Source organism: Dermatophagoides farinae, unplaced genomic scaffold (genome assembly GCF_024713945.1).
Source record: "Dermatophagoides farinae isolate YC_2012a unplaced genomic scaffold, ASM2471394v1 contig2, whole genome shotgun sequence".
NCBI classification, from domain to species: Eukaryota; Metazoa; Arthropoda; class Arachnida; order Sarcoptiformes; family Pyroglyphidae; genus Dermatophagoides; species Dermatophagoides farinae.
The window spans coordinates 346,554-368,183 of record NW_027461517.1 but is presented as its reverse complement, the minus strand read 5'-3'; the positions used below and the strand labels follow the sequence as shown (position 1 = coordinate 368,183).

The 21,630-nt window shown below is 35.0% G+C and overlaps 1 protein-coding gene and 1 pseudogene across 1 annotated transcript; one reads left to right on the top strand and one right to left on the bottom strand.

The window, feature by feature from the left end:
- The first annotated feature begins 2,469 nt into the window (after positions 1-2,469).
- On the top strand, positions 2,470-3,616 carry LOC142597962 (uncharacterized; annotated as a pseudogene).
- A 4,464-nt stretch (positions 3,617-8,080) lies between these two features.
- LOC142597961 (V-type proton ATPase catalytic subunit A-like) lies at positions 8,081-20,471 on the bottom strand. Its single transcript, XM_075734961.1, has 2 exons — positions 20,379-20,471; positions 8,081-9,880 (listed from the first exon to the last, which is right to left on the bottom strand). Exons 1-2 carry the CDS (start codon positions 20,469-20,471, stop codon positions 8,081-8,083), a joined length of 1,893 nt encoding a protein of 630 aa, XP_075591076.1.
- Between the last annotated feature and the right edge of the window lie 1,159 nt (positions 20,472-21,630).

The following is a 21,630-nucleotide window of genomic DNA, read 5'->3' as shown; positions in this document are numbered from 1 at the left end:
TAAGTATAACTAAATATATTAATTTTTGCTTCTAGCCTTAGTGCTATGATCTGTTTGATTTAAAAAGTTCTAAGTCATTTAACCATGACTTATTACCTACAAGGTAATCATCGGTTATTTGGATCTTTTATCAACATTATAGAAAAAAGCCTGGCTTTTCTTCCGAATGTCACTTATTTACACTAGTTATGTTGACATTCAAGATCTTCGGATCGCTAATATTTTTTTAAAAGTTGTCTACGTATTTATATTAAGTCACTGTATTCATTTATTTTAATAACACTTATAGGCAAAAATTGGTACATCGAGTTTTTGGTCTGATATTTTAGTGTATTTTCTTTAGTTTTAAATTTTCTGTTGTGTAGTTCGTTGATAAGTTGGTACAAATGGCTAGTCATCAATTTAAAATTTTTATTGCTAGATAGCTTAGATTTGTTATTGTAACTAGATCTAGATTCACCTTTGACAGATATTTCTTTATATATGTTTTCTGAGTTCAGTATTATTGATTTTATTATGGATATTAAATCGTTAGCAGATAATAAGTTGTGCGATTTAGTAGTAAATTTACTGTACAAGTGGAGTATACGTTCCTTTAAGTATGTTTTGACAATAAGCAGGTCGAGGAACTCTTCACTGTTGCTTGGAACGACAACTGTTTTATCTGATGAGTTTATTTTTTTGTAGAGCTTGCTAGAAAATAGTAAATGATCAAAATGCCAAAAGTAGGACAGAAAAGATAAAAATAACTCGGATAAATGCTTTATTATTTCATTTTGTTCGTCGCTATTAATATTTATCAACATTAAATGAATATTACGTACACCATTTTGAACATCTGTTTGAAGCTTTGTATTGTTAATAGTTTGTTCTTCCAGAGCTAAATGTGACGCACATTGTTTATTAGAATCTTGCGCTGAATTATTCATAGCAAGCACGTCTTATATTAGAAAATTTTCTTAAAATGAAAAATGCTTTGTTGAAAATATTAATATTATTTTATATTTGTAAGAAACAAAAGCTTTGTGTTTATATATATAAGAGTCAGTGATTGAGTTCTTATATTTGGTAACTTATTTTCTATTATTGTTTATACATTTTAGTTATTGTTAATGTTTGGAGTATGTCTTAATTAGTTCTAAATTTTTATTTAGAAATCCCTTAGATTAACTTGTTTCCGATCTGCGAAAATTTAGTTGGTTTAAACACTAATTTTATTTAAATCAATGTTCGTGTTTAATTGATATTGATTGAGTTCAATGTATGTCGGTTTAATTTGGTTCGATTTGACAGTAGGAACTACATTATCATTAACCTCGTCTTCTACGTTTCTATTGTTGATTTGCAATGTGACGTTAGTCAAACTTTTTGCACAGTTAGAAAGAGCATTCAAGTTAACTATCAACGGTATGTCGCTAGACTTAATTTTTCTCATGGTTAGAAAAATTTGATCGTTTAAGTTATCATTTTTTTTAACGTTCGAAGCTTCTGAGTTTTCTAGAATATTGGTATTTGGTTTCGCTACGAATATATACTTTTTACAAGTAGATGACAAATGATTTAAATAATTAGAAACTTTCTCCACAATCATTTCATTGTTTTGTATTTTTCTTGGTGTAGATGGACAATATTTTTCGTAGAGCTGATCTTTAATATTGTCAATTTCAGTCATGATTTGAAATAATTTTTTACGTTGCCAATGCTGTTTTTCAATGTTTGTCAAAAAATTCGGGCATTTGTATTTGCCGGTTACATCGGGTAAAACATTTAAATGTAGCATTTGATGACGAATAGTAGAGTTGATCATGCTAATTGCGTTTGTAATAGGATCAAATCTGTTAATGTAAGAAGCTAAACATAAAATGCATTCAGGAAGGGTTTGAAGTTTTTCCGTAACAACATTGGTCGGACTATTTTTGAGGAAGGCAAATTCACTGTCATCGATGTTGTGATATAAGATATAGGTGGGTAACCAAAATCTTTTGGTCCAATGTTTCAATCCTTTTTCAACATTTGCTAGTGGATAAGCATTGGTATATAAATTGTTAGCATCGATTATTACAAGTGTGTCACAATGCAATATAGACAATCTACAGACAAATAAAATTGAAGCTGGTTCAAATTTCTCGTCAAACTCTTCAAAGCGTGATTTAGATAACATAGTCAAAAATAAAATAAATAATTATACATAGTTCGTGTGTTACGCAGCTAATACACAAAGCAGTTTTCCTGCCGACTAATATATTACAATTATGGAAATTTTTTTTTTGAAATTCAGAAATAATGTAAAAGAAAAGAGTCTATATATGTATAATGTGTATTAAACTTATATAAATTAACACTTAGATGCATTGTAGAAATTCATAATTTAATTCATGCAATTACGTTTTAGAAGCAAACTTGTAAGAGACAAAAACGATAGCAATATTTCATAATTCAGTATTTTTGTCTGGGTAATTTTGTTTTATTATGAGTGCGCCACTTTTATATAAAGGAATACTGAAAGGCCATTCTAAATGGATTACAAATATTAATGTACCATTCGAGTTAGATTCTCAAAATGGAAAATACGAAATAGCGTCTTCTTCGAGAGATGGAAGCGCTATTGTTTGGCAAGTCGACCCTGAAGCTTCCGACACTAACAACGGTTCCGCTGGTGTTGCTCTCAAATCGTTCAAAAAACACTGTGGCGAAATCAACCATTGTTTCTTGTCTAAGGAAGGAAGATTTCTTTTGACTGCTGCTGCTGACAAAACCATGAATTTATGGGATATTGAATCAGGTGTATGCTTCAGACGTTTCAAAGGACACACCGCCGAAGTTACCTGCGCTGTTATTTCTAACTGCAGTCGATACATTGTCTCAGCTTCAAGAGATAAGACTCTTCGATTATGGAACACCCTAGGAGAAGAAAAATTCTGCTTCGCACGAGGTGGCCACACTGATGTTGTTACTTGTGTATGCTTCTCTCCAGATCAATCAGCTAATATCATTGTATCTGGAAGCGTAGATGGAACAATTAGAATATGGAACCTTGACACATGTTCTTTGTTGTACAGTTTCAGTGGTCATACTGGCCCAATCAACAGTATTGCTATGTCTCCAGATGGTTCACTCGTCGCCAGCGGAGGTTCTGATGGCAAGATCCATCTATGGGATGTAAGCGACTACTCTCACGTTTACACCCTCGATGTTTCTTCTCCAGTATACAGCCTTTGCTTTACTCCTTGCAACTACTGGATCAGTGCTGCCACTGACACTGGTATCAAGATTATCCATTTAGAACGTAAGGTTATTATTAGCGACATTCGAATGGTCAGTGACAAAAAACCAGATTCTAATGAAAACGAAATCCAAGAATTTCGCCGAAAGAAGAACGTAGAACCAACTGTTATTGCTACTATTGAATCTAAGCAAAAGCCAGCCAAGCACTTACCCTGGTGTACAAGTTTAGCCTGGTCCAGAGACGGATACTATTTGTTTGCCGGTTCCAACACTGGTGACATTTACATTCTCGGACTTAAGGACAGATGCTAACTTTTAAACTAAACCGACTAATTGTCACTTTCGCTCTATTGATTATTCCCCGCAATGAAACATTTCTAGATTCTATTTATTATCCGCTATTGTTCTTATTATAGTACTAAATATACAAGTAATAATTTAGAAAACAATGGATCTGCATGGTTTTTATATAAATAAGTTATTTTTCTGCCTGATTGCTTCTAAGTAATGTATACGATTTATCATATATACAATTGTTATAGAATTGGTGCTGTGGATAGTTATTGTTTTGTTGAATGTATGAAGTCTGATGGTTGCCATAAATAGCTTCCCATAAATGTCGCTGTAATGTATATGCGTCTAGCCGTTTATTAGTAGTGAACAACGTTTTATACTTCTCCCCTATTGGATAAACAGACATCACAGGTATGGACGGTTTCGGGAAGTAAGTGTTGAAATTTTCAACTTTATTGGCACAATCATTGCAATTACACAAATTTGGTGGTCTTATTGGATTAGGATTTGACTCGCAACAATTTCTTTTAGACGTTTGTTCGTAGTCGTTTCCACATTCGTGTTCTTTTGTTGGCTTACAGGTAACGTCAGCATTGTGAACAGTTCTCGGTGAAGATTTGACTAAGTTATAATGTTCTTTATCTATAGTTTGATTCGATAAAATGCTCGGAGTTCTACATGGAACATTATCATTTTTTTGAGTATGCAAAAAATTAATAGATCTAATCGAACTACAACGATTACAAGCACAAGAATTTGGTGTGTTCGGTGGATGCATACTGCGAATATATACAAGACTTGGATTAAGATCTTTGTATGGATCTTCTTTTGCTTGCTTGAACTGGTTCTTCAAATTCTGCAGTCTAGCGTTGGATAAGTGATTCATGTTTACTGAATCTGTCTTTTTGGCGTGTGGAATTAATTCACTAGATTTCGGGTGCTTCGCATGTAAATCCTCCTTTTCAATGTTTTTGGAAATATTACATGTATTATTATTAGGTATTTGATTTTGTACGCGTTTTGTAGTTATTATGGATTCTTCAGATGCAGTACATGATTGTTTCACACTATCGTCATTTTCAATTGTTTTGTAAAAATTAACTTCCGAATCTGCACGTTTTCTCGCTGAATACGAACTGAGTTCAGCTTTATCATTTAACGACTTGTTGTCGTTAGATTTAGATTTTTTTTGACTAGATTTTTTTTTTGGAAGTGGTTGAGGTTCACCGATTTCAATTTCTACATCTGAGAGATTTAATTTAAAATCTTTCTTGAGCGTTGAAGCTAGCTGTTGTATTTCTTTTAGTTGATGTAGTTGGTTTAAGCATTCGGTCGTTTCATTAATTAGTTCCGAAACAACTGCTCCGGCCTGGTGTTCACTCTCAGATGTAACCTCATCAAGTTCGAGTGGTTTTATAGGAGAACATTTAATTCGATTTTTAGTTTGATTAGCTAGTTCTTTGACGTAAATTTTGGTTTCATTAACAGCTTCTTTAAATGCATGAGTTATGTTTTTAGACCGTTCTTTAACTTTGCTTGAAAGATAGTCTATTTTTTCTTCAACTTCACCAGGAAGTTCGCGTAAACAACTTGTGATTCCTTTGTGCGTACTATTAAACAAATTAGCTGAAGTTTCTTTAAGAGCTAAAAAACTTTGCTTTCTGTTAGGATCACGGTCGATGTAAGGTAATAATGGCAGCGGTTTTGGTTTTAATCTGTTAATTTTAGGTTCCAATCTGCATTTGGGCAAGATTGGCTGACCGATAGGCGTGCAATCATAGGCTACGCGAAGATGATTAATATCTTGATTGAGGTGCATAGTTGTCTAGAATACATGCTTTCCAAGTACGTAGCTAATAAGCCAATTTCGGTAGAGACATTATAACAGTTCAGTCAATTGTTTAATTACCATCTGGAAATAAGAATACTTTTTATGCATTGTTTTAAAAATAAAAGGATACGAAGCGACTAAGATTTCTGAGTAGCAGGGTTGTGAATCAATGGAGTTTGAAATGTCTACTAAACAAGCGACTATCTCGTCGAATATGTTGCAGTCTAAGTCATCAAAGTTCTGATGATACCACGAAGTAACAAGTTTGTTTATTAGTTCTGTTTTATTTAAGTATTTTTTTTCACAGCGATTTTTTTTGGAGTTGTTCTCTTCTTCAAGTATGAAACAATCAAGTTTGTTCATGAAAGCGACATTCGAATTGTTACCTGAAGTGTTGTTCCAAATATTACTCATGTGGTGTTCGAGTTTTGCGGAGTCTTTCATTTTTTTTAAAAACAAATTTGTGTAGTATAACAAGATTTCATATGTTAGTTTTTCTTTATTGACCTTGACAATGTTGGTATTAAATTGTTTCCGCAGTTCTAATGTGTATTCGTAAACCTCTTGAATGACTTGAAGCGGTATATTTTGATTTTCGTCTTCGACTGAAAACAAAATCGAGTACCCAGTTACATTTTCAAAATTTGATAAATTGAATTGATGAATTATTAGATCACCTTTAAGGGATTTATGTTTAGTCGAAATAACATTATCAATGCCTGAGTCACAGTCAATACCACAAAACTTTGTGTTGTCGAATTTTATAAAAGGCACGACATTGTTTTCAATACTCACAAACAAGTAGTACGTCTCTGGAAACAAACTGTATTTGTAAATTATTGTGTCGTAAATCGTATTGTATTTGCAATTGTTGTTTTCGGGCATATTGAAAAATTCAAGGTCCAGGATGTTGAAGGTAGGAATGTATCCTTTGTCGAACGAGTGAATTCCAACGTCACAACGTTCTTCTGGATACAATTGATTGTTTAAAACCTGGTCTACAATAATTCCGTCGAAAAGATCCTGACTGGTTTTAGAATCGACTGTGACCAACTTTGACGAGTCATTTTCTATTAAAAGCGAGTGGGTATATTTAGTAATGTTCAGAGCGTTGGCACAAATTTCTTGTAAACCGAGTTTGTAGTTTAGTTTGTTGGCATTTCTAAGTTTATTGACGATTTTAGATTTTTCTTGTGGAATTGCGTAAACCGCCGACAAATTTATCAACAATTCGTTATTGGTTTCAAAAATGCGCAAAATGGCACTCAGTGACTTCGTGATTTCCATGGTTGCGTGAAATTTATTATTGGTGTAGACTTCGTTGATGTGCTGTATGACGTACACGCATGGTTGCAACGAACTAGATAACTTGTCTATGACATAGACAATGGCTATTTCATCAATTTCCAGCTTCTTAGACAGACGTTTTATGATGGGAATTTGAGGAAGAGAAGTTATTTTATTAGAATAAATATCTTCGACCGAAATCTTGAGATTGCTGTTAACTATATATTTACTTGTGTATGCATCGGAAGAATACACACAGTAAAAACAGATCTTTGAACTTTTGCTTTGCAAATGCCACTCTCCGCAGTTATACGCCGCAATTTCGGCAGGAACGTACTTTGTTATTTCACAATCTAAAATCGGGATTTCCTGATAGTAAGAGCTGCATAGTCTCAGCTTGGCGTTGGTGAAATTGATAATCCGCAAGTTCAACAAACGGGAATTGGTGTTTTGCTTTTTCAATAGGGTATCCCTCTGTTTGGTAAACGAAATAGAATGTTTTAACGTGGGCAGAACCAGGCGGATTATTCGGAAGTAGTAGTCAGATATTATTTTAGCAAAAAAAATCGTAAATTCTTTGTTGTGCTTTCGCTTGATTTGTTTCTGCAAATCGTTATACTGCTTTGAGCGTGAAATTAAGACTTCTTCCAAGTAGTCAGTTTCTTCTTCGTCATAGAACAAAAGTGCGTTGGAGGGCGACGTTTTGAACTGGGTGTTGTACTCTAGCTCTTGGAGTAAATCGTGCTTTCGCAGTATTTTGACAAAAGACTGAGCAATGGAACGCCAAAATTCACGTTGCGTTTTAATACTCAATTTTCCTTCTATATTTTCACCGAAAAAAACGTTTATGTGTTGGTTATCTTCCACCACGATGTCAACGTCGAAAAGCTCGTTTTTGGAAACTATGTGGAATGAAGGTTTGATCACATTTTTTTCGACGCGCGTAGATATTTTTATCGTAGATTGAACGATTCTCCCGCAAAAGGTAATACAGTATCCAAACGTCATGCTCGAGATCTCGTGCTTGTTTGACTGCGAGTTATACAACAAAAATGAATAGCTCATACCTGGAGGTAAAATTTCTGGAACTGCCGACAGCCCGTACGAATTTTGTTGGTACATGTAGTTACACACAAGAAACGTGGAACAAGTGTTGATCAAATCAACCTTTACAAGATACAGTTTAGGCTTCATTTTATATATTAAACTAAAAGTATATCACAGCTAATATAACAAATAGCTCGAACTTTTGGGCGTTCGTTGCATTTGGAGCCACAAATTTTGTTCTTGTGTCCAAAATTGCAGACTAAAATCAATAGTTAAAAAATTCAAATATTAAGTATAATTTTACGCCTCAATCAATAATGGACTGAAAATAGCCGGTTATAAGGATAAATCCAATCAATAGCCGATAATATGAAGAATAATTTAGCTATATACGTATTATAATGATTTTAATTTTTTTAATTCCTCGTTAATTCTACTTTTTAGCTTATCGAAATAGTTTTTGAATTCTGTTGGCGATTGTGCGGGGTCTTGAAATTTCATTGCCGATATGTTGTTAAGTAAACCTTTCATATTTCCTTTTATCACGGCTAACGATAGTTGCTGGTCGTTTTTGGATGTGTCTTGAAGCAAATTGTTAATCGATTCGTAATACATAACGATGATGTGCATCATTCCAGCTGTTTTTTCCAACGGGCAGTTGTAATCGTAGTCTGAAAAGGCGTTCTGCTGCAAAAAATCTTCTCTAATGATTTTGGCTACGTCAAGCACTAATTTTGACGTTTCGCTCAGCGAGTCTTTGCCTATGAGCTGCACGATTTCTTGTAATTCCATGTCTTTGTGAAGGATTTCCGCAATTTTGCGCCTATTGTCTAAGAAGTGCGGGTCAAAATTGGTGAAAAACTGCTTGAGCTGGTCCAAGTAGTTGGAATAACTTTTGTTCCAGTTTACTGAAGGGAAATGTTTGCGTTGAGCTAATTTTTTGTCGAGCCCCCAGAAAACCTGCGTGATGTTCATTGTCGAAACTGTTACAGGATCGCTAAAATCTCCTCCAGGGGGCGAGACAGCTCCGATTATTGATATTGAACCTTTTCGTTTTGGGTTGCCAACGCAAACTGCTTTGCCCGCTCTTTCGTAAAAACTAGCGAGCCGGCCTCCTAAGTATGCCGGATACCCGTTATCTGCCGGCATTTCAGATAATCTTCCGCTGATTTCTCTGAGAGCTTCTGCCCACCGCGATGTCGAATCTGCAAGCATGACGACATTGTATCCCATGTCACGATAATATTCACTAATACAAATTCCGGTGTATATACTCGCTTCACGCGCTGCCACAGGCATGTTACTGGTGTTGGCGATGAGGATCGTTCTGAGCATAACGTTTACGTTTTTCCCGTTGACTCGAGTCGTTAAAGAAGGAAACTCCGATAAAACTTCTGCCATTTCATTTCCACGTTCTCCACATCCAACGTACGTAACGACGTCACAGTTTGAATATTTGCTCACAGCCTGCGAAACACAAGTCTTTCCACATCCAAACGCTCCTGGAATGCTACATGTGCCCCCTCTGATCGAAGGAAATAAAGCGTCAAGCACTCGTTGCCCTGTGTACAACAAAGAGTCTCCCTCCAGTTTTTCCACTGTCGGACGCGGTTCTCGCACAGGCCAATAATGGTAAGCTTTAATTTCCGTGACTCCGTGCGGAGTTTTGAGTTCTGCTAACACTTCTTCAATGTTGAACGTTCCTGCAGGTTTCAACATGACCAGCTTTCCTGAGATTTTAGGAGGAATCATTATCATGTGTTTTTTAAACAAAGAATTTTCTTCCATGAACCCTATAATGTCTCCGCCTGATAAAGTGTCTCCCAGCTTGATTGACTCTGACGGGAACCAGGGATAAAGCTTCGTCGTGTTGAGCGACACCAAGTGAATTCCTTTTGGAATAAAAATATTTTGGCTTGCTTCGTGAATTGCTGTTAGTGGTCGCTGAACTCCGTCAAAAATATTTTCTAAAATTCCAGGACCCAACATGACGGACAAAGGCTGTTTAGTTCGAATAACAGGATCTCCTAAACGCAGTCCAGCCGTGTTTTCGTAACACTGTATGAAAGCTTTCGAATTTTTCAATCTAATAATTTCACCGATTAATTTTTGTCTTCCGACATGCACAATTTCGAACATTTTACATCCGGCCAAATTGTTCGCGACAACCACTAAAAAATATTTTATTGAATAAACCTACATGGTCCTGTTACTTGGCAGATCGATCCAAGATCATCGTTTTCACTGTCCATGGTTTAATATTCGTCTTAATAATAGTTCGTGATAATGAACTATTTGATTAATTTGAGTATATTTCTATAATTATAATAATTTAATTGGTTTTTTGAACACATAATTTTCTCTCAAATTTTTACAATTTCTTTATCAGAACACCGAGAAAATATTTTTCTTGGAAGGAAAAAGAAAAAACATGATTAGGATCTAAGCTATTACGCTTATTTATAAGTTAAAAGCATGAGCTTGAATTTTAATTTAATAGAAGACGTTGAGATAGCTGTTGATAACGTTTTGCACACTAATGCTAATTTGTGTCTTTTCACTAAGGTGTCTTCTTATTTGGAGTTTCTGGAAAACAGCAACAACGATTTGGTTGAGCAGGATTCACTGGAGATTCAAAATGCCGTTTTACCTGTAATCACAAAGACGAAATTGATAATTTTAGTGCCTTCTATTTTTCTGGTTGGAGAGCAGCAGCAGGTGTGCAAAAACACTATCATAGTGAAAAATAAAGAGACAACGGAGCTTTTGGTTGACGAATCAGTAGCAACTTTGTTTTTGGATTGGGTTCCAACAGACTGGTCGCTACAAGACGTCGTTTGGCGTTTGCGGCTTGAATACCGAAATTCATATAAACGTTTTTTGTATAGTTGCTTTTCTGAAATAATTAACCTGGAAAGCGAAACTTATTTAATTAGTCGCAAAGCGCCTGTGTGGTATTATCTAGCCCATTGGCTTAAACAAGAAAACGACGTTATCAAAATCGTGAATTTAGACAAAAATTGCGATCGCGTAGACTACTTGTCAGGCCTTCATCAAAACGCGTCGACATTGACAAAATTGTTTTCCGACTTGATTTGTAGTGGCCAGGAAGGCATGAATTGTGTATTGACACTTAGCTTTGAAAATCTTCTTTACGCTTCTGTTTATTTGTTTGGCGATAGCGCTTTAGCATTTCAAAAAGTGGTAGTTTATTCAGAAAAACCGGTGGTGGAGTACTTGTCGAATATTCAGTGTTATACAGACCACTTGACAGTGGATGCAGGCTATGATTGCATGAACATACCGATACATCCGTTTATCCGGTTTCTAGAGTTATTCAACAGCGGAGCATGCATTGTTACGACTAACACCAGTGAAATAGCAAAAATACTAAGTGAGTTTCACAGTTTATTGATCATAGTCGACGATAAATCCGAGTTTCCGTCGACATATGCACAATGGGAACGTGAAAACGAAAATAGTTCGGCTTTAACAAACAGTGTTGGAGATGCAATTCAAACCAAAAACAAAAACGAGCTGTTCGCGGTATCTAATTTATTTTACCCTGTAAAGACACAAGTTGATTTTAACGAACTGATCGACGCTATCATGCCGATCAGACGTGCTAGTTTATTTGTCATTCGATCCATAGACCAATGTTACAGTTACCGAAGATTCATTAATTTCTACGAACTGTTGTACTATTCTATCTACTTGGACTTAAACTGGCCAGAGTTCGTTTCGAATAAGATTGTTTTTAGTGTGGTGTCGCCTACGCCGAACGCTGTTTTGTCTAGCTTGGTGTTTCCTCCGTGGGTCAATTTCGAAACACTCGTTGATGTTACTTTAAATGACAATTGTGACAATATAATGTCTTATAATTTAGATTTTATTTGCGTTAAAAACTCAGAAAATGATTATTGCATCAATTTGTCCAAAACAAACAATCTAACGCTCGCGAAAAAACAAAGCCCAAGCGCGATTACTTATTTATAATAAATACATACGCAAAGAGACCATAGTTTTTCTGTTTGGCGGTTTTTTTATCACAAATATCTGATAATATTTTTATAATTTAATGAATGATTTTAGAGAATGAGAACATCGAGTTTCCTGAGCGGGATGTAGAATTGGTTAATGAGATTTTCAAAAAGTACATTAGTGGGATTGAATTCGACTACCCTGAACTCGAACTTTCTTTCCCTCCTATATATCTAAATGAAAAAATAACAGCCAAAGTTCCGAACAGTTTAAAAAGCGTTGTGAGTTACTGTCAAGCCATTGCAGAAAAAGTAAGTTTATTTTTAACAAATGTGTAGCTAGCAGGTCAGTACAACGAGATCACTTGTAATAATTTTTTATACAATATTTCTTCGCTGAAAAATGAATTGTCCTTCATATCGCAGCAAGTAGATGTTGGCGTTTACAAAGATAATAATTTAAGTCGTCTAGAATATATTACAGGCATCAGCCAGGGCTTGCTGTTCGTGTTTGCTCTAGTTTACTACTTGGAAGGCTGGAATAAAAAACCGATCTTCGCTTTATATTGGCATTTCTTGTGTTACGCCGTCAGCATTGCAGACGAAGTCTGCATAAACATTATAACAAGCAGTTACTTTTTTTGTGGGTTTCTGGCAAACGAAGCTCCCATTGAGAGTGATGAAATGTGCATAGATCTATTTGTCAAGATATTTAGCAGACCTTCCGCACTACACAAACTGTTATCTAAATTTTACGGGCTAAACATCGTGTTCAATGTTTTTTTCAATTCGATTAAAAAACTAGAAAGCAATTTGACTGCCAATTTTATACACCATTACAAATCATTCTTACAAAACATTTCTGCCTTAAAAGAAGTAACCATTCGCAGCGATGACAGCGATTTAACCATCAAATTGACGTTGCATGTGTACAAGTATTTTACTAGTAATTCAGTTCAGATACTTAAAGAAAAGATGAATGGAAATCTCGCTTTAGCTAGCGTGCAGAAAAAATTCAAGTTCGTGTCAAAAACGCTATTCGACATGTTGAGTTTTTACCTTGAAATTGTGTCTGATACAGGGGATATTCATGCCATTTTGAACTCTATTGCTGATCTTAACGACGTGGAAGACGAATTACTCAAACTAGCAATAACTACTTTGACAGATCAGAACTGTATCTTGTCAGAGTTGAGAAAAACAAACAAACAAATGTATAACGTCGTGGAAAGTTTACTGAACGAAACTTTGACGACATTTTCGTTTTTAATGGAAACAATGAATATTTGTGCAGAGCGCAAAGACATACGATTGATTTTTGCTTCGATCATAGTAAAGTTTCTTATAACCATAAAGTCGTGCAATGCAAAACAAGAAAATTTTCTATTGTTTTTTTTGAAAAAGCAATGCACAAATCCGGAACAAATCAACCTCCGGTTATTAGCGTTAGAGTGCTATTTCGAATATTGCATGGAAATCAAAGTTTACGGATTCATGAAGGAGAAACTTTTAGTGTTGTTGTTGAACGGCTGTATTTATACAGCCGCTAGCATCCGTTGTCGAAGCATCGAGCTGGTCGTAGAACTGCTTAAGACTTGTGACAGTGCTTTTTTCAACGAAAAAAAACACCGACAGTTCGATTTAGTCCAGCATTTGGAAAAAATAATTACTTTGCTCGCAAAAGACGAAAAGTCTTACGTGCGAAAAGCTTTGCTGAAGTTGATTTTTTACTTACTTGATACTTTTGATCGAAGACAACTGACACTAAACTACATTTCTGTTCTGAAAGACTTTGTTTTCGACCCTACAAGTATTGTGCGAATAAGGTTTGGAGATTATCTTAATTCATTCGTAGGTGTTCGTAAAAGACACTTGGTGTTTTTCGACGAACAAGATCAAATAGCGCTGTTTGCAAGCATTTTATTTAACTTAGCTCTTGATGTCGAAGTCGGCGTAAGCAAAGCTGTGGGAGAGCTAGTGGTAAATTTGTTTTACGCAGGGGATGTGGTCCTTTTGAAGACACTTGTCAACAGGTTTTACTGTGAAAACTTGTTTTTGCCTATCGTGTCCAGAGTCAATCCTGACTATCTCCAGACAAAGGTCAATAATCATATAAGTTTACAAATGATCCCTACCAATTTTACTATTTTAGAACTTTATAGTAGCAAGTTTATCCACATGCTGTATATTACAATTAAAATTCCCTCTTTGGTGCTACCTATTCCACAAGACGAGTATAGCAATTTGTGGATGAAATTGATTGAGCTTATCTTCCTCGACAACACGTTGCTAAATCCTTTTAAAGAAGTTAATAACGAACCATTGACAGAGAGACCTGGCGAATTTTATTCCTGCACTCAAATGATTCTATACATATTAATCTACGTTTTAACAAACAAAATAAGTAACGTCAAAAATTTAGAGTTGTACCTCAAAACTCTTTTAAAAATTATTCAAAAAGTTCTTGTGTATTTACCTTATATGGACAACCTAACGTTACTCTTCCTAACGGTGCTGGAACAGGCTAGCGTTGTTAATTGGCCTCTGGCCAGTGTTTATTTTGAAAAAATAGAAAACTACCTGACAGACATAGGTAACTATTCTTTCGTGAACATTGAAAACAACGCCGTCAGTTCGCGGGTAATTCAAGATTTAGCATTTTTTAAAATGGTTGACTACTTCAGCCAAACTTGTAAATCTAACCAACCAAAAAACTTTGACTTGAGTCGCGTTAATTTCTCTAGCGAACTGATTGAGAAATTAAAATCGCTTACGATGAACAAGAAAAACTTCGTGAACATATTGAAAAATCCGCATAGTTCAAACATGCCGCCGATATTCATGGATGTGTTGACTCAGTGTTACCTCAGTGACGAACAATTCATCAAAGATCATCTGTTCGAGCTGATCGTAGTAGGATCGAAAATCTCGCTCGTAAACTTGATATTCCGCATGTATGACTTGGTTGTGAAATATTCGAGCGTCGCAGAAGCTTACTTTCCACTGTTGCTGGGTTTAGTTCGCAGAGAGTACTTTTGCGAAAAGCTTTGCGGGGAAGACCTGTACCAAATATTTTTTGTTTTTTCGCAACTGATCGTACAAGATTTTTTAAAACTCAAAGGAGTGATTCTGTATCAACTTCTGTATTTTCTGCAATTTAAAGACACGGCATTCAAAGACGTGCTAATGTATTTCATTAAGATAAAGTGGAAAGATATTTTCATCAACAACTTTCAAGAACTCATTCTATTTTACAACGGTTGGTATGACCACCAAAAGTTCAAAACGTATAGTTTGACTAGTTTTCAGTATCGAAGCCAAGTACAAGCGCGATTTGGGACTGATGTAGACTCACTGTGTATAAAAGACTTCATTATTCCGGATCAGGGCTGTCGTAAGGCTATATACAAGTTGTTAATGCAAAACTTAAATGAATCTACAAAACACAACCTGATGAATAAATTTATAAACGAGTTTTTAAAATCCTTTATAGAGGAGATAAACAACATCAATTGGACGACTGAAGTCGAAAAAACAATTTCGGACATTCTCCAACTGGTAAAATCAGACGAGCTACGACTGTCGTTTGTCAATGAAAATTCTAAAGCAAAAAAACTTGAGATTTCTTTGTTTCAAAATTACCTCGTGAGCACAATTTTCCCAGTTTTAGAAGCGTTGAAAAGTGTTTTACCAGCGTCCAGCAGTTTGAAGTTTGAGATTGTTGACGTTGTGGTGAATTTGTATCAAGGATCTGCAAGCAATCTTGAAAAAATTTTTAAGGATGAAGAACTACGCCTACTCATTTGCCAAGACTTGAAAATTAATAAAAACGAATTGTCAAACGAATTTATAACGACAGACTCTCCTGGAGCTTTGGTAGATCTTGCAGCTCAGGCGTGATAAGTTTAGACGTATTGATAAGTGATTCGTAATATATTTTGTTGCTGGGGGTACAGCAAGAGTGTTTAAGTATGAGAAACAAAGTAATGATGTCGTTTATGTGCTTAGGCTTGACATTGAAATATCTCGTGATAATCTTTAAAGTTTTGAAGTCAAATGTAAAGTTCACATTGTCGAATATCTCAAACGGCTGGGTTATATAAAGCTGAAGTGGTGGATAATTAGATCTGTAAAATGTACACATCACTAAGCCAATTCCGGCCCATATCGTGCGATTCAAAATTTTGGAAATAGTGTCGTCGTCTAACACCATCGCTGTTGTTATTATTGTTTGAATCATTTTTAATTTATTAGAAAACTTTTGTCTTTCTGTGTTTTCTTTTTTTTGTACGCCCATAACACTGCGTTTAGGTTTTTCTAAGTCACATAAATATCTGTGCTTAAGTCGATAAAGTTCTCGAATAACAAGCTCTTGAAATAAAAATAGACAAATATCAAAACTCTGTGACTTATCAGACTCAGCTAAAAACTTAGAGGCAATTAAAAAGTCTATGATTTTGAATTTTAAAAAGATTTCGATGACCTGTCTTCTAATATAAACCGATTCAGTGTCTTCATGTATGTGAGGTATAAGATCGCCAATCAATTCTGTAGGTAAATAGCAATCAAACTCCTCGCATTCTTTTGATAACAATAAGCTGTGATTTGTTGACAGCAAAGCCGAGCGCGTGAGAATGATCAATAAAATGTGTATGATGTTTAAAAGCCAATATTTCGTATTTTTTTTTGCGTGTTTGTCTTCGGATAATAAAAAATCTGTAATAGCTATTTCTAACTCGCTACAAATATTTTCAATATTGGCCAAGTTTAGTATAAAGGAGTTGTTTTCCGTTATGCTACTATAGCAAAAATAACAAAGTACCTTTAGCAAGTTTGGAAAACTGATGTGTAGTTTGGATCCAAACATACTCTGGTAGTTGATTGCCAGGTAAACAAACAAGTTCAAACTGTAGTTAACGTCGTCACGTAGAATGATTCGCTGAATGTTTTTACTAATCATGTTTTGAACGTCAAGAATTGTTATCTTGCTGGTTAATTTGCTCAATATGTGATATAGTTCATCTTGAACGGCAAGTTGATCCAAGTTACTTCGGTATTTCTGCAACCATTGATTGAGGAAATCTTCATCAATAACCCTTGTCTGCTGTTCATTGGAGAAATCATTGTTTATAATGGGTTTTTGATCAATGTTAGATTGTTTTTCTTCATATAACGTTTTTTGTTTTTTTTTTGATTTCGAATTTGCAGATTCAAACAAAGACGGAGGTGGTGAAAAGTGACGCTTCTTCTTTATATAACCATCTTTGTTAAAGAAATCAACTATCTCAATTTTCAATTTCTTTAATTTTATTTTTAATTCATTTGATTCAGTGGTAAACGCCAAGCGCAATGTTTTATTGTCAATAAATTCCAAGAAAGCCGTTTTTTCATCTGCAGTTAAATCTAGTTTACAAAAGATACCGTTGAAAAATTTTATTATTAGATTAACGCTGATTTTAGATTTGTCTGAGTCTTTTCGTAGAAATGCTGATGTTTTCGTAAAGTGGGTATATGAAGATTTCGAAAATAAGTGATAAGCTAAGCTCGCTAAAATTAAATTGTTTGTTGGGAAATCAAAAGCGGAAATGTTCTTGTAAGTATTTATCAGAACGTCGAACAAAGCAGAAACTAATAGAAGATCATTCTGGTTTTTAACAATGTAGTTTGAAAAAATAACGCAATATGATTGTTCAGCAAGTTTAAGTTTGGTGAAAACTTCGTAAAAGAAAGACTGAAGAAGTTCGTCACCAGATTCGAGTGTGACTATAATAGTAATGATCTGGTCAAAGAAAGAACATATATTGGTAATGGCTTCACTTTTATATTTTGAAGTGAGGAGCTCGTCCAAAATATTGCAGCTATTATAAACGAAGCATAGCAGTAAGTTTTTAACAACAGGAATATCTCGCACTTGAGTAGATTCTTGTAGTAAGTTTAATAAACTGCTTGAGTCAATCAAGGACTCGGCTGAGTAGAAAGACAGTATAGATACTAGGTCTCTGTAAAAACAGATTAGATCAGAGATCATTTCTTTTTCGTGATTTTGAATATTGTCAGACATATCCGAAATCGAAGTTTGTATGTCTAAAGTACTTCTAATATATTGGCAAGAAATGGTTTTAAATATGCTTTTAGAGTAGTTGAGATTAAACCAGCTTTGAGTTTGTAAAAGAGCTATTGGTAAGAATTTGTTTAGTCGAGTCAGATAAATGTGGTACAAGTGCAGATTATTGATTTTGCCCAGATTGAATTCTTTTTGTATTACAGTGATAAATTTAAGAGGCACACCATTGTAATCTAACTGCATGTCAGACAGTAGAATGTACTTATTGATAAAAGCATAATCAGAAAAATAGTTGTTTTTTAAACACATTTGCCAAGTTACTATTGACGTTTTACTAAATTCCAGTTCGATCAAAGTCTTGTTAAACTCATCGTAAGCTAAGATAGGCAAGAGTTTGTCTGCTGGTAATTCAAATAAAGTGTTGACAATGTTTCGCATTTTACAAAGCATTTTGCAAAATAAGCTACTCACCTCAGAGTCAAGCAAATGTAAAATTATTTTTGTAAAAAACCCAAATTCTTCCAGCTTAGTAATCTTAACTTTTTGTACAAAAAAATCTAAAACATCGTTAATTTCAATTCTAGTTATGATTGATAGACATAAATCCAGTGGAAGTTTTAGTAGAATTTTCAGTCGATCTGTTTTTTTGAGAGAATACAAGTAAGAAATGTAGTTGTCTACGTTTTCTGGAAACGATATCACTGCTTTAAACAAAGGATAGCTATAATGTTTGAGCGCGAGTTGGACTAGCAGTTGACTTGTGAGGCGCGTTCTGGAAATTTGAAAATAAATTCTGTCGTTTGAAGATTTATGGTTGATGAAAATTTCATCGCTGTCAACGTAAAGCAAACTACTGAAATGTTTTATCAAGTCCGGCAAAGCTGATTTCCAAACATCGTTGTTTTTGAAATTTGCTTCATCGAAACTGAAAATTGCGCAATAAAGTAACGATACACCGGTTGGATACTCAACACTGTGTCGCCCAGATGAGCGTACCTTGTTTAGTACTTTTACTATTTTGTCTAAATATGGTTCAATATTTAAGTATAAAAAAGGACTTCCTAACTTCAAAGCTGTACGTTTGATATGGGTGTAAATGAGCAGAACTAATTCTGAAAAAAGAATCGCGTTATTCGGGATGCTGTGCTTTATACCAAAAAATTTTAGAAAACAACTCTCAAACGTTTCTTTATAGTGATTTACTAAGTCTGTAGTTTTGTCTTTAAGATCTTTTAGAGCTTTTTCAAGTTCGTTTTTACTGTATTCTTCATTGTACGTCAGTAGATTTCGAAGCTTAAGTTCAATATCTGCCAGAGAAGAAAGAACATCATTGTCTACAGAATTCACGGCTAATAAGGTGTCATTAACCAAGCTGTCCATAAAAATTTATAAACCAAATATAGTTGAAAGTTCTTTCGTTCTTTTTATGAATCGCGGGCTAAATTTTTTTTTAACATCAGGCCAAATAAAAAGTTACTAAAATTTATTTGTTATTATATATTAGTTTATAAATATTGACAAAACTTGTGATAGGCTTGTTGATACGGTTCTACCGTATGAAATTTGGCGATTTGATAAACTGGTTTTTTTGAGTTTTACAGGTGCACAAGCACAATTAAAATATATACTTTAAGTACATTTGAATTGTTTGGACTACCCACTTAAATTAATAAGTAGAAATAGGATCTTTAATGACTCGAACTGTCCCAGCTTCAGCTTCAGATGTGAAACTTGGACCGAAGTTCAAGTTTAAGGTTTCACAGTCTTCTACAGTCATTTTATCCAATATAGGAATACGATTAGATTTACCTGACAAAATGCTTTTCTTGCCTTTGCGCCAGTTGTCTTCGGCCTTTTTGTCAATGTCGTTAGTTTGTTTAAGATACATATTCATGAGTGTCTTGTTAGAGAAAGCATCTATAGGAACGGGTTTTTCTATGACACGCGTGTAATGTACAGTAATAACACGTTCCTCCCATACGGGGATCAATGTTGGGCATAGGTATTCTTGTTTGACTTCGAGTTCGACAGGAACAGGAACACATCTGTCTACAATACGTTCGACTGGATTTGCTTTGTAATGAATCATTGGAATTTCCAAAGGCTTGGGCGAATGTCTGAAAGTCGGGCTAGTGTGTTGTACGGCGTAAGGATCGTTCATTAATTCCATAAGAGATTTGAGTTTGGGTTCTGAAGTGTTCTTAAACAGTTGCTCGTCGAATTTCTCTTCTGTGTGCAATTGGTAAGAAGATACGATTTGATTATATTCAGATCTGGGTAATTTTTTAGTTACATGCTTTACTTCACGCTTGGGAATTGGAATTAACCGTTCTTGAATAATGACGTCTTCGACTTCAACTAATTTTTCCTTCTCTATGTCGTTGAAAGTTTCGTGGATTCTGTCGACAATATGTGTTTGTGGTACTTCAATTGTATCGATGTTGTATACTGGTTTTTCGACGGCCAGTTTTCTGTGCAACGTGCTGACAATTGGAACAGTTTTGACAACATCTTTGGGAACTTCTACCTCTTTGCTTATAAATTGATGTTCTATTTGTTTATGCGGAATAGATTGCTTGATTGAATGTTCTATGTATTCTTTTTGTTCAGTTCTTTCTGACTAAAGGAGTTTTGACTGTTTGGCACTTACAGATTGCCGTGGTGGTGCTTTAATATCTGAGACAAACGGAAGACCATTAATTGCTTTAGGTTCTTCATGGTCAGAATTCTGATGATCACTCATGGTTTATCTCGTTGTGCTATCTTAACGAATAGATGAAAAAACTTGCATTCTTCTTGCCGGCGCATGCAACATGTGCTCCACATAAATTTAACAATGAACAATCAAAAACATAATAATGTCCATAAATCTGTAAAAATCCACGAAACAGAACATCCAGAACAAAAATATCTTGACAGTAGTCGCTCCAGCAAAAAATCTGTAAGTTCACAAATAATGTTAAGGATATTCCCTTAGGAGTATGTTGCAGTCAAGAGAGACATAGAAATTACAGAGGATGTTGTTAAAATCCCTACTGATGTGTATTTACTTGATATGGAGCCTGAAACAACTAAAATTACTTATCATTATGAAGTACCGAAATTGATTTCAAAAGAGCGAGTTAATGAAATCCCAATAAACTCAATGCAAATAATAGATGAATATGTGCCGGTATATAAAGAAGTTGGAAAAGTCAATAAATACGTTCCTAAATTCAATGTTGAAGAACGCATTTTAGATGTTACAAAACCACGTTTGCAGTGGAATACAAAAGAAGTCAAAGTTCCAGCCGTTAAAGAAGTTATTCGCTACGTTGAATCTGACTCTCTATTGGAAATAATCACGCGATATATGCCTGATGATGTCAGCTTTGAAGATTTGGATAAAGCTTCACCTGAGATGCAAGGTCAGTTACAAAATGAAGATCAATCGAAAAATGAAAAAAAGCCTACGGACGATGTGAGCAACACAAATGAAAAACCCGACTTAATTGGTTTTATTTCTAGTAGCGATGAACCAATTACCATCGACGTTCCAGTTCCTTTCACAGTGCCAAAGGCCGTATGCATTCCGATAGAAGTTCCTGTTCTCAAATTTGTCGATAGCTTCGTGCCGATCGCAGTTCGTAGACAAGTTACTCCCAAACTTTCTTTTACTACAGACGTATATGGTGTTAAATGCACTCGAGAAAAACCAGTTTTAGTAGTTGAAGACAAGCTAGTTCCAGTTCCAGTGGATATTTCTTTACAGGTTATTGAAAAAGATATCAATGTTAACCTTATCAACCCTAGCACCTTTAGTAAAGCTGATATGCAAGCCTTATGGATGCGAGCGGCTGCTGATCAACTTGAAGTATATAAAGAAGAACACGGTGGTAAACTGCCCCCAGAAATGCGAGTTG

Coding starts and splice junctions, on each gene's coding strand:
- LOC142597961 (XM_075734961.1), bottom strand. CDS start 20,471: ATGAGTGATCATCAGAATTCTGACCATGAAGAACCTAAAGCAATTAAT. Junction 9,881..20,378: donor AAGCACCACCACGGCAATCT/GTAAGTGCCAAA, acceptor AGGACCATGTAG/GTTTATTCAATAAAATATTT.